This window comes from Halichondria panicea, chromosome 1 (genome assembly GCF_963675165.1).
Source record: "Halichondria panicea chromosome 1, odHalPani1.1, whole genome shotgun sequence".
Taxonomy (NCBI): domain Eukaryota; kingdom Metazoa; phylum Porifera; class Demospongiae; order Suberitida; family Halichondriidae; genus Halichondria; species Halichondria panicea.
Genome location: NC_087377.1, coordinates 11,749,765 through 11,763,453, shown reverse-complemented (window position 1 = coordinate 11,763,453; position 13,689 = coordinate 11,749,765). Strand labels below are relative to the sequence as shown.

The window sequence follows — 13,689 nt, the reverse complement described above, 5'->3', positions numbered from 1 at the left end:
TTGCTGCAGGATGGACAAGTCTGACAGAACAGTAACATGCAGTTGTATAATTAATTGCTGTTGTTTGTTCATCAGTTTATGCGAACAGATGCAGTGCTACATGTATTGTTTACATTGTCTCAATGAATAATAATGAAAGTTGCAAGGAAAACAATTATATTTATAGCTGAAAGCTAGGGTGTAATGCACATACTACCACACACACCGAGCCATAATTATAATAACTGTCGAGTTTGATCACTTGGTTCATATAGGCATAAAGAAACACACCACTTTATTCTATTTCAGTCTGATTGAGGAAGTCAGAAAAACCACATTATAAGGTTTTACAGCAAAAAATAATTATAACCTGTATATTAATCATAGGGATATATATAGATGTCATTGCATGAGACAATCTATGATTAGTATTAGAATTATATAGGCATTAATTAACACTATCTACAAATGTATATTAAACTATAGCGAGTCTATACATAGGTCTATAAACAAACTAAATGCCAGAATGATCGCATTATTGAATGCTATTGTATTAAAATTAAGAGTGAACAACTGTCACAGTCCTAATGGTCCGTACGCCTGGTTTGTGTTGAGTTCAATGTCCTCTTTGGGTGATACCTCCTCATAAACAGGACCAACTGGTGTAGTGGACGCTGCGTTAGCTTGTCCTTCAGTTGCCGGGAAGTACACTGCCTTCTTACGAGAGAAAAGATGCATCACTAGGAGTCCAGTGAGGAATCCAATGACTAGAGTGACAATGAAAGTGATGACCACACTGATAGCGACAGTTGCAGAAGTGGAGAACAAGGGAGCGATAGTAGAAACTGTGAAATGAGATAGTAGATAGTATACAATATTACAAAGCTCATCATCACCTTCAGTCATAAGTACACACACAATTGCCTCAGGCTTAGTACTCCAGACTCCAGCATTAGTCATAAGTACACACACGATTGCCTCAGGCTTAGTACTCCAGACTCCAGCATTAGTGCAAGTGATGGTGTTGGGTCCAGTCAGTGAGAATCCATTGTCACACTGGTAAGTCAACACTGTTCCCTCCAACACTGTCTCGTTCAACCTCTCATAGTCCACTATAGCACCGTTGCACGGCTCAGCAGGTACAGTGCAGTTGACTATATATAGGGACGGTCAGAAAATAACTGTGAGTATACATCTTTGTATCTCATCAGCTCAACATGAGCACCCATTAATGACCTGCCATTGCAGAATACTAAAATGTGGAACAAAGGCGGTACAATTGTATACACATGCAGTCACATAAACATTTTTTTTGACAGAAAAATCAAGCTTCTAAACAGCTACATTTCACCTGGCCTATCCCTGCACACCAAGCTCCAGGGATTCTCCACCCACTCTCCCCTACCCCCCACATCAGTGCATGTGCTGGTCCTCACATTAGGGGGGAACAGTCCCTCATCACAGTGGAAGGTGACCTCTGAACCCAGTGAGAAGGGTGGTGTCCCTCCACTGATGTCCACACTGCCTCTGGATGGTGCAGTTGGAGAGCCACAGGTGACTGATGGGGGATCTATAATGCATGAGATCAACAGAGAGTTAGTTGCCCATGTATGATACCTATAACTGGGGTGCCACAGTCGAAGGTCCCAGGGTCAGGAGACCACCCACTACTGCCACAGGTTGAGGTTATCACTTCATTGGGTCCACCGCAAGTGAAAGTGAGCATGGATCCACCAATAGTGACAGGAGGTGTGTTGGTGATGGTCACACCAGCAGCAGTAGACGGTGTGGGGTACAAAACTGAGAAAGAGTACAATATACATGCATGTGTTATAATAATTACGGCCATGGAATGGCTTACTAAGATCCACAATTAGACTTTCTTGACTCATTCCAGCACAGTTGACAGCTCTGATGGTTACATTGTAAGGAATGTTATATAGGACAGTGATCTGTGCAGAGGTTGTCTCCACGGTGACTGGTGACTCGGCGAGAGGTGTTGGGGAGATGGTGAGGACATACATGACGGACACACCACCAGTAGAGGAGGGGGAGTCCCAGTCCAGAGTGATAATGGAGGAGTTGGGTTGGTTTTGAGTGGAGGACACTCTTGGATTCAGTGAAGGGCTGGGTGGATCTGTGAGTATATTGACTATAGATATAACTCTACATGCATTCCATGATCCACTCACCAGCCACAGCGATAGTGAGAGGACTCTCTTGTGAACCAAGTGATCCCACACACTCCACCATAGTACCTTCCACAATGGATGCCTCAGACAGTGAAGTGAGAGTGGCAGTGAGGTTTTCCCTGGTATCGGTGAGAACACCACGGAACGCTGGATTACCTCGTATGTCCTCAGTGTTACTGGTACTCAAAGTGATGAGGAACAGTTGGCCTTGTGGAGGAGCCACTGTCCATCGTATGGCGCTACCAGGTAGAGTGCAGGTGAAGGTGACAGTGTCATTAGGACAGGCCACAGTGGGAGTGGATGTCAGTGTGGCTGAACAATGATAGCTATATACATGCAGTCAACACATTATATATATAGTATTTATACCTCTAGTATATATATATATATATAAAGTAAGTCCTTACCTGCAGCAATAGCAAACAACTGAGTAATGATAATAATAAAAGCTTTTACTTGCATTGCAGGATTGCAAGATATAGACAGTGGCTAATAGATCTAGAACTAGACGTAGTATAAGAGTGTAAATAGATAGCATTTAAAAAGAACACACCTCTTTTAAGGAAGTCAAGGAAAGCCAAAAATTAATGCATACTTCCACCCACACATTAATTAACACAAACTGTCAGTTGACTCACTCTCAACCTACTGTGTTTTAAATTAGTTTAATTTGGTACCAACCTCATCATGTTCTGATATAGAAGGTGTCGTCCTGAAGTTGCACGAGTACTTTGAGGCTGTCGAAAACCATCAAGGATCCTCAGCACATTCCGACCATTATTTGCAAAGGGAGAGGGGTTTATATACACTGGGATGGCCTTTAGTAGTAGAGTGGTCATTGGATCTGATCTATGCATGCCAAATGCAAGCCTATTCTCTTAGACCTTCCGTTCTATTAAAGGAAAATTGGCCTGCATGGCCTTAGTGATGTTTTCTTTAATAATTAGCTAACCTCTGGCTGTACGCTTATAGGCATTTTCATTAGTGGGGAATAGCTCATACTCCTTTTTAACGAATTACTCAATTATCATGTGTGGTTTTACGCTTGTGGTAATAGTCATTAGCAGCCTAATTATTGGTCACTCGATTTATTCATGCATATGTTTTTGCCATTGCTAAGAAGTGAACAATGTTGTTTTTCATATGCTTAGTTAACACTCTTTACCAAATCAACTTCTACTAGAAATTGATTATAAAAGTAAATATCTTGCCTGGAATCGAGGCTAGCTGGAGTGATGGTGACCTTGAAAAGCAGTAGACTATACCTGCAAGCTAGGTCTTTTTCTACTGTCATCATTATCATTTAATATTTATGCCCATCAAATTGGTTGTATAGATTGCATGACCCTTTATATCAGACTAGTACCCTTGTCTCACTCGATGTTTATTGTGTAGTGGATCTTTACCGTCTGTTTTGTCTCAGCTGCTTGACTGAAGTGATATTGACCAATGGATGAAGTTGCTGGAGCTGGCGGATCATCAAGTGCATGAGTGTGAGCGTACAGCTTTAATTTCTGCCTTACGTGGTATGTAATGCCACACTGTGCCGCCACCACAATTTTTTTGGCATTAATGATCTTTACCTAACACTTGACCCATAGCCAAGTAAGAAGTCTAATGATTCAATGTCATTATCTAATGAGTAATGCAAATCAATGGGTGCATGTAATGGATGAATAATTATCACTGTTTGATTGCAGTAATCATTGTAAAAAGGGAATGATTACTGGCATTACATCCATTACAGAGTGATTACATCCACTGATAATGTTGTACATTGAGCTGTGTTACTACCTGAACAGCTGTCTGAAAGATTTGTGTTTGACTTAGATATTGTGTTTTAAGAAGCAACTTACATGAATTAGTTTACTACTGTTCTTCCTCCCCCTTCCTCAGCTCCTCTGGTATTGATACTGGACCGGCTGTATTTGGGGTGGTGCATGTATCGTATCCATGACGACCCGGCCCACACAAACCAGCAGATGTACTCGTGTGGTTCACTTACCCCCAAAATGAGGGGAGGATGTATGGACTCACACTATCACAAGCCAGGAGAGCCGTGAGAGAAGAATGAAGGGTGAGGAGTGTGAGTATGCTACATGTATGTGATTGAGGGTGTAGTGGGGTATGGGATAAATATTATAGGTACTATAGACAAGTATGAAGAAGCGCTCTTATTTTCTTCCTTATACTATTATACCAGGGGGCATGTGATTCATATACACGGATGGTCCCAGAGCCACTTTGTAGACTTTAATGTAAAACATCACGTGAATCGCTTCCGTTTCCAATCCTTCTTCCTCTTCTATCGTATATAATTATAGATTTTATGAATGACCACCACATTACCACCATATTATTTATCTACCACACATTCAAGCTATGTTACCTTTATCCCATACCCCACTGCACCATAAACTTTTACACATCACATGCATACCATAATTATTAAACTAGATCTATTAACTTAAGTTGCAAAATTAATGTTCATCAGTTACAATCTTTACTTTTGACATGAGGAAAACTCCAGATTGGAACTTTACAACAACTCTATACACGGTAAACACAACAAGCACAATGTTATACCGTATTATAGTGCGAACTTTTCGAGGCACTTATATTTCGTGGAATGGCCTCTAAAAGCATTTCGTTGCACAATGTTCGTGGAAGAACTGCATGCTTACCGGAAGCCATGCCTTTAATATTTGCAACGTTATAGCGCAGATAATTCTAATTAAAGAAAATTTTTCGTGAACTCACGATATCCGCGAAAATTAAGCCCCTCGAAAATTTCGCGCTATACGGTATGCTATATGATTGAGAGTGTAGTGGGGTATGGGATAAAGGTATGTTGATGTTGTGTAGATTAGGTGTACTGATCATGTACATAGATGTGTGTATACTTTCGTACATGTGCATGTGGTATAAATGTGGTGGTTACTAGTGACACACAAGGATCCAAGTGTCGAGTACAGCTTGTGAATGTGTTGTGTGATGTAAATTGAGGCAATAAAGCATAATTAAGAGAGAGAGAGAGTATCGAACGTAGGTATACTGTGCATCAGATGTATGCGGAGAGTAACGTGACTACTTCCTGTATATTTCATGCACACTGACCAATCCAAGTGTGGGTGATGATATTAAAGTAGCTCTCCAGTTGCTTTAGTGATAGTGTATGAGTTGACATTTATAAGACACTAGTGCTTCACTGAAACAGACTATAATGTCCTCAAAAGCTGACACTGTAAGAAACTTTCAAAGTGGATTCCATAGAACGTTACAAAATAATTATTTTGTGTTGTACTGTGACTACGGTATCTTGAGTGCATGTGTTCGATGTTGCTCTAATACTTTCTCTCTCTCTCTGTCCACATTTTCCAGTGTTTACCAAGTTGCTGGGTAAGAGAGTGTTCAAGAGATACCTCGAGCTGTTCTTGGACTCCCCATATTTCATGGACTGGTGGGTTATTATGATTCTAGAAGCCATTATATTTACAATATCATACAAGTTTGCTCCAAAACACTTTCTGTTTGTGTACTTTGTTGCAATTTCAACATTGATAATGTACTCCAGTATTTACATGTACACACATGCATGCACATGCACACACAAATGTCTGGTGCAATATGCTGGAGTCTCACCTCACTATGTCAGCTGCTGGGGAGAATGATCCTCAGAGGGAGAATAAAACAAAACAATCCAATGTGAGTCATTAAATAATATCTACATGACTTACATGTAGGCCAACAACTTAAAGCCTAGGACGACTGCATGTATCCATGTCAAATCGCATATTGTGTCATTACATATTAGACATTAGTTTATATGATCTATACGTGTGAGAAGTGCCTCAGAGGTGGTAATAATTATCGTTTACTGCATAAAGAGAGTGCATGGGGAGATGCACGCAAAATTAATACAGTAGACCCTCGCTAATCGGTATAGAGCGAGACCAGACTCCATCCAAATATATGAAATTTCCGGATTAACAGATGTCATTAATCGATTATGAAAACACACTTGCACGTGTACATGTATTATGAATATACGCGTGGCCTTTAATCAAGGTGGTGCGTATTTTCAGCTAAAGTGATCCTTTACCAGGAGCAATGGAACAGGGTCCCTACAGTAGAAAACTAGAATTGTAGTTTGTTGCTTCTTTAGCTCCAGAACATATCAGGAGCCACAAGATTCCAGGTTTCTTTGCTGACTTTGATGTGATTCTAGTCCACAGTGCATGTCTCATGCACCACTAAAACGCATTTCTCAAAAGTTTCAGCATGCCTTTAATTTTATTGCTCTTGTTACTTGTGCTGTTTACTAGCCAGCTTTTATCCTCATACATACATCTGCATTTATTGTGTAACACGCTTTAGGTTTGTATAGATTCATGTCAGTAGTCGAGGGTTAGCACTTCATGCTCTAGTTCACCAAGCCATCAGATAGACTTCTGTTTCCCTCTTCTATAATGACTGTGTAGTTCATTGTCAACAATTACAACAGTACCGCGGGTGCTGATGCTGTGTCAATATAAAGCTACTAGCTAATATTGCTAATACGTACACACATGATATGATATGATTTATCATGATGAGCATTTTAGCAGAGCTACATGTAACTACTATAAGTAGAGTAGCAACACTCCATGGACAAATTGTGCTACGCATTCTTCTGAAAAGGCTTCAATGGCATTCCCAGTAATAAAACTAGGCATAACTCGAGAACGAAGTATTACTAAATCCACGAATCAGAATCCAAGAAAATGTTACCAGAAGCCTATAGAAACTCTTACTTGCACTCCATTGATCCTGTTGTGGCTACCAATTGTGCTGGGAACAGTACAACTGCTGACTATCACATGTCACCATCATAACAGCAGATACATACCCATCGCCACACTGGATAGTTACTGTGGATCCTGGTAATCTGCTGGCGACTGGTCCAAAGGCTCCATTCATGGGGTTGGTCAACACAGGACAGCTGCCTGAGAGGATCAGTTGAAACTGTGTGTACAAAACGATAATACTTACCAATCCTAAAGCTGTACTCGGCAGTCGTACTGTTCCCAGCACAGTTGGTAGCCACAACACTGACAGTGTAGTCCACATTGTATTGAGCAGTCACTGTGACAGAGGTGGATGTGAGGACAGTAGTAGAGAGCTGGGCCAGAGGTGATATGGTCACTGTGTAGGTGAGGTCATCTCTACCACCATTCTCAGTAGGAGGGTTCCACTGTACAGATACACTGACTTCATTGGCTGAGGTGTTTAAAGTGGAGTGTCTTATTATGGAAGGTGGTCCTGGTGGATCTATAAGAAATCGAATATGATGGTACAATGGCCTAGACAGAAAAAAAACATTACTCACTAGCTAAACGGATTATTGAAGATCCTATCAGGGCCGCAGTAGGCTCAGGATCTACACAGGACACAGTGATCCCATTCTCTGCTGTTCTTGACAGAGTATAGATGTTAATGTAGTGTCATTGGCTGCAATCAGTGTCACAGTGTAGCCAAATAACGTCATTGGTACATTGAGATCAGAGCGGACAAGAATACGAGTCACATCTGATGGTTCTCATCTTAAGGAATCTCCAGCAGCGGTGCAGGTGAAAGTGACTGTTTCCATTGGACATGGTCTCTCCATACTCACTGAATATTGGGCTTTATGAAACATGCAGCAATGTAAGGAAATCTATAATTGAATAGTCAGTCTTACCAGTGCTGAAGCCAGCCAGAAAGCAAATCAAAAAAAATATTATCTCTATTAGTGTCATCTCGAATTATTTCTTGACAGTGAGAATATTTACACAACCTCCTTGTTTACTTCCTTTATGATAATTTATTCATAGCTTCTTTTTAATTACACTTCCAGTTTTTGTAGACAAATAATTAACAAGATGCTCATAGAGCATTCACCCCGTGCGTTGAACTTCATTGCACGCACACAGAGGCAAAACAGATACAATAACTTTTTACTGTAATGACTAATCTATAATATAATATATATACTTCAGAATGTGTGTGTGTGTGTGTGTGTGTGCGTGTGCGTGTGCGTGTGCGTGCGTGTGCGAAGACCTTGTACAACCTCATGGAGACACTGCTCAAACTGGTGAGATGGGTGAATAAAGGATACTTACAGTATGACCCCAGAGAAGGTCTGACATGCGTGCACGAATCACTATAAGTTCAGTGCATTGATGTCATTGTGTGATCCAAAAAATACATTAGCACTTGTAATTATTCATGCACGCATGTCGGACGTCCTCTGGTGACCCTATACTCTCTAAGTCTATAAAGTTACTTTAGTGATGTTTGTTGTACTATCGATAGCGTGGGTTGATATTTCTTAGCCAGCTAGATCACCTAAATTTCCTCAAAAGCTGACACTGCAAGAACTTTTCTAAGTAGATTCCACATAACATTTTCTTGTATTTGTGTAATTGTACTGTGACTACATTTAAGCTATTTCAATAAATAACGAGATCTGTATATACTCCACTTAATTACATGTATCCCCCTCACCCACCCCCAGAGCAATATGACAATGCCCTGGTGCAGTCTGCTGGAGTGGACTGTCTCACTTCACTCTGTCAGCTGCTGGGGATAATGATCCTCAGAGGGAGAATAGAACAACACGATCCAATGTGAGTCTTTGACTATAATACGTAGCTACATGACTTACGCCATTGTTCTAAGTTGTTGATAATGAACAGATGCAGTACATGCATGCTCTATAAATTATGTTACATGTACATTAACAAAGTACCAGAAGTTTCACAGTCCTACAGGTCCATACGCCTGGTTATGGTATTCAGTTCAATCTCCTCTCTGCATGGGTGACACCTCCTCATAAACAGGACCAGTTGGTGCAGTGGGTCCTATACATTATCTTGCTCTTTAGCTGACGGGGAGTACACATTCTTCTTATGCATGAACAAATACATTATCAAGAGTCCCATCAACAATTCAATGACGGTGAATAGAATGCCATGACAACCACGCTGATGGAGACAGCTCCATCAAATCGACTCCCATCAGATAGGCTGGCGCAATTGTAAGAAACAGCTGTATAAGTGGTTCAAGGTATATAGAAGCATAATTACTTTAAGTAATGACTACACTTGCCACTGCAGAGGATCTCTACTGGGTTTTGATCCCACTCTCCTATAGCTAGACAGGTGGCAGTCATTATGCCCTCAGCCTCAGGGAAGAGTCCATCATCACACTGGAATGTCACTTGCATGTGTACCGGAAAGAGCAGGTACTGAATGATCACTGATGGTGCCACTCTGTGGAGAGGATAGTGGAGCCGTGCAGTTCATTGGAGGAGCTGTGTAAATAACATACTGTTGGGAAGTATTAATTTTCATAACAATGCTCAGTAGAGCATTCACCCTGTGCGTTGAGCTTCATCGCACAGCAGCAAAACGGATACAATAACTTTTTACCGTAACTAGTTTATCATTATGGGGAATATAATTATGATCGTGAATTTATAAAGCAACGATTAAATCAATTGGTTTGTCGCCTTCGAAGATCGCCTAAAAGTTTCAAGTACAGCAGTTAAAGCAGCCTATGAAAGTGTCTAGTTCGTTCAAACAGCTCATTTTGTGTCCATGCATGTACACACATATACACATTATACATCTGCATTTATTGTGTAACACGCTTCAAGTTTGTATAGATTCATGTCAACAGCTGAGGGTTAGCACTTTTAAATTAGTGCTCTAGTTTACCAAGCCATCAGATAATAGATTTCTGTTGACATTAAGCTCCAGGACCTCTTCTATTGACTGTGTGTGGATTCATTGTCAACAATTGCAAACAATAATGAAAGCACCGCTGGTGCTGATGCCTCGGTGGATGTGCCAACATAAAGCTACTAGCTGATATTGCTAATACACACGTGATATGATTATCATGATGAATATTTTTGCATCTAGAGTGGGATCAAAATGATTGATCATGATTGTTGCTAAAGGATGCTAAAAGTACAAATTTTATGGCTGCTGCATCAGTGTATAGAGCCTTGCAGCTCTCTTCTCACTCTTGCAGCTACCAATAACTAGCGTTCTAGTACAGAGCTAACTACTGAGTAGCAACACTCCATGGACAACTTTTGCTGCGCATGCACTCTTCTGAAAGGCTGCAATGGCATTCCAAAATTAGGCATAACTCGAGAACGAAGCATTATTTTGGAAATCCCCGAATCAGAATCCATGAAAACATTACTAGAACCCTATAGAAACTCTTACTTGCAGCTTATTGATCTTTGAGCAGCTGTAGCAGTCTACATACACACATGCACACATACAAACACACACTGCCGTATACCTTGCTTGCACATACACACCGAGGCATAATAATAACTTAACAGTATCCAAAGCATACAAATACCTCTTCTATAATCGTATTATAATTATGATCATAGAAGAGGTATTAGTATATACTTTGTATTTGAGTGTTATATGACATAATTATAACACTCTAATACCTTAATTGAGTGAAGCTAAACATGGCGAGAGGCATTAGCACAGCGCACCACTCGTTTAATATAGCTTCTTTTTTAATACAAAAGATGTAGTGGCTTTTAATGAACAGATGTTGCTGTTTACAGTTGTTAAAATCGTGATTGAGCATGCACATTAACAGAAGTTTCACAATCCTACTGGTCCATACGCCTGGTTAGTATTCAGTTCAATCTCCTCTTTGGGTGACACCTCCTCATAAACAGGACCAACTGGTGTAGTGGGTCCAACATTAGCTTGTCCTTTAGCTGCTGGGGAGCATACTGCCTTCTTACGCATGAACAAATACATGATCAAGAGACCTATCAACAATCCAATGATTGTGAACACAACTGCTGTGACAACAACGCCGATGGAGACAGCTGCATCAAATCGACTCCCATCAGATAGGCTGGCACAACTAAAAGGAGCAGCTGTAGGTTGTTCAAGAGAGAAGTATTATTACAAGTGTATATTCAAGTAATGAATACACTTGCCTCTGCAGACGATCTCCTCGTCCCACTTTCCTGTAGCTAGACAGGTAGCAGTCATTATTCCCTCAGGGAACAGTTCATCGTCACACTGGAGGGTAACTTGTGTACCGGGAATAGCTGGTACTGAATGATTACTGATAATGCTATTCCGTGGTGAGGGTAGTGAAGCTGTGCAGTTTATTGGAGGAGCTGTGTAATGTAATGATTAACATAGATATTTTGTATTAATTTCCTACAACCAAGAGCTTAACTCACGAGTTGTAGGAGTAGGTGTGGTTAGTGATGTACACTCAATAGCCTCAGGGTCTGGACTCCACATCAGTGTACCCTCACATGTCACCATCGTAACAGCAGACACATACCCAGCATCACACTGGATAGTTACTGTGGATCCTGATAATCTGCTGGAGACTGGTCCAAAGGCTCCATTCATGGGGTTGGTCAACACAGGACATTTACCTGAGAAGGAGTTGACAATTTGTGTCAAAATAATAATACTCACCAATCCTAAAGTTGTACCCAGCTGTTGTACTGTTCCCAGCACAATTGGTAGCCACAACACTGACAGTGTAGTCCACATTGTATTGAGCAGTCACAGTGACAGAGGTGGATGTGAGGACAGTAGCAGAAAGCTGGGCCGGAGGTGAGACGGTCACTGTGTAGGTGAGGTCATCTCTACCACCAATCTCAGTAGGAGGGTCCCACTGCACAGATACGCTGACTTCATTAGCTGAGCTGCTCAGAATGGAGTGTCTTATTGTGGAAGGTGGTCCTGGTGGATCTATGTAACTTAGTGTATACAGACAATTGATGAGACACTAACTGCAACTCACCAACTAATCGGATTGTTGAAGATCCTATAGTGGTCAGAGTAGGTATACTAAGCTCAACACAGGACACAGTGATCCCATTCTCTGCTGTTCTTGACAGAGTAGATGTTAATGTAGTGTCATTGGCTGCAATCAGTGTTACAGTGTAACCTGATCGCATTACTGGTACATTCAAGGTGGAGAGGATAGTGATGCTAGTAACATCTGATGGTGACCATCTCAATTAAGGAATCTCCAGGAGCAGTGCAGGTGAAAGTGACTGTTTCCATTGGACATGGTCTCTCCACACTCACTGAATATTGTGCTTTACGAAACATGCAGCAATGTAAGGAAATCTATAATTGAGTAGTCAGTCTTACCAGTGCTGAAGCCAGCCAGAAAGCAAATCAGAAGAACTCTAATGAGCTTTATTATCTCTATTAGTGTCATCTCAAATTATTTCTTGACAGTGAGAAGGTTTACACAACCTCCTTGTTTACTTCCTTTATGATAATTTATTTATAGCTTCTTTTAATTACACTTCCAGTTTTCGTAGACTAATATAATTATAACAAGATGCTCATAGAGCCGTGCATTGAGCTTCATTGCACGTGCACAGCGGTAAAACGGATACAATAACTTTTTACCGTAATGACTTCATTATAACATGGGGAATGATCGTGAAGCTATAATTATAAAGCAACGATTATATTGATTAGAAAAGAGTGTTTTTTGTCGCTTTCGAAAATAGCCTACAAGTTTTAACTTATTAGAATTATTTCAACCACCGTCTTATTACAGTTAAAGCAGTCCATGAAAGTGTCTATAGTTTGCTTAACACCTTATTTTTATGTACACACACCGATATCACCATACAGTGTATACACTAACATCACCATACAGTGTACACACCAACATCACCATACAGTGTACACACCAACATCACCATACAGTGTACACACTAACATCACCATACAGTGTACACAATAATGCATCTTATAGGCCTGTCATTATAGCACCAAATATTTTTCGCCATTATTCTAGAATAAAAAATTACTGCGTTATCATAATCGGTTATAAGCCTATAGCCTTCTTATATTGTTCATCCTCTCTCTTAGTATACACATGTATAAGACACCTATTATTATATTATTATATTATATTATACCCCACTTGGGGTCTGTATCATAGCAACTGGGTGGGGTTTAACTACCATAAACCCCAGCCCTATATATAGAGCACATTCCTCATAAACTCCTTTGCCTTGAGGGCACACTGATTTTATACTAGACTGACAAGGGCAGGACAGATAGTTGGGGCTCGCTAAACACCAGGAAGGCTGGAGGATGGGTGGGGCTCACTGCTTGGACATTCAGTGAAAAGTTAGTGCGTCGAGCTAGAAGCTTAGCACTGGCTTCAAGCTATACGCACAAATTTTTTGTAGTTTATGAGACTGTTAGCTATAGTTACATCCAAGGTGAGGTAGCTTAGGTAGCAAGTACTTTTCATTCAAGTGGGTAGATCTATATATATAACACTTATTGTCCACTACATTTTAATTTATAGCAGATGTAAACCATCCTTGGCCTCAGGGCTTTGCCCTCGTCCTCGGAGTTTTACTGCCATAAATTCTGATAATTTTATAGTGAACAATAAGTATAACATAATTACTGATTATAACCAAATCTATACCCACCCTATATAT

At 40.5% G+C, this 13,689-nt stretch overlaps 3 protein-coding genes and 2 long non-coding RNA genes across 6 annotated transcripts in view; 2 read left to right on the top strand and 3 right to left on the bottom strand.

Moving 5' to 3' along the window:
* LOC135347382 (uncharacterized) overlaps positions 1–13,689 on the top strand; it is a 124,305-nt gene that overhangs the window by 7,779 nt on the left and 102,837 nt on the right. The window lies entirely within an intron of this gene.
* The window catches only part of LOC135347281 (uncharacterized), an 81,504-nt gene that overhangs the window by 62,814 nt on the left and 5,001 nt on the right, over positions 1–13,689 (bottom strand). The gene's annotated exons all lie outside the window — the stretch shown is intronic.
* LOC135342821 (mucin-2-like) lies at positions 556–2,703 on the bottom strand. Its single transcript, XM_064539677.1, has 7 exons — positions 2,579–2,703; positions 2,172–2,483; positions 1,841–2,116; positions 1,597–1,779; positions 1,331–1,549; positions 876–1,133; positions 556–824 (listed from the first exon to the last, which is right to left on the bottom strand). Exons 1-7 carry the CDS (start codon positions 2,631–2,633, stop codon positions 556–558), a joined length of 1,572 nt encoding a protein of 523 aa, XP_064395747.1. The 5' UTR covers positions 2,634–2,703.
* On the top strand, positions 4,646–11,355 carry LOC135347593 (uncharacterized). The gene is made up of 4 exons (XR_010398474.1): positions 4,646–4,730; positions 5,553–5,876; positions 8,707–8,818; positions 8,955–11,355. It is a non-coding gene; the product is annotated as an uncharacterized LOC135347593 (long non-coding RNA).
* On the bottom strand, positions 7,061–7,694 carry LOC135347628 (uncharacterized). Its single transcript, XR_010398482.1, has 3 exons — positions 7,540–7,694; positions 7,203–7,481; positions 7,061–7,156 (listed from the first exon to the last, which is right to left on the bottom strand). It is a non-coding gene; the product is annotated as an uncharacterized LOC135347628 (long non-coding RNA).

Bases quoted from the DNA above. Each gene is read 5' to 3' on its own strand.
- LOC135342821 (XM_064539677.1), bottom strand. From the start codon at position 2,633: ATGCAAGTAAAAGCTTTTATTATTATCATTACTCAGTTGTTTGCTATT. The intron at 2,117-2,171 runs GTGAGTGGATCA...ATATACTCACAG, and splicing joins TCTCACTATCGCTGTGGCTG to ATCCACCCAGCCCTTCACTG. The intron at 825-875 runs GTGATGATGAGC...CTCATTTCACAG, and splicing joins GTGTGTACTTATGACTGAAG to TTTCTACTATCGCTCCCTTG.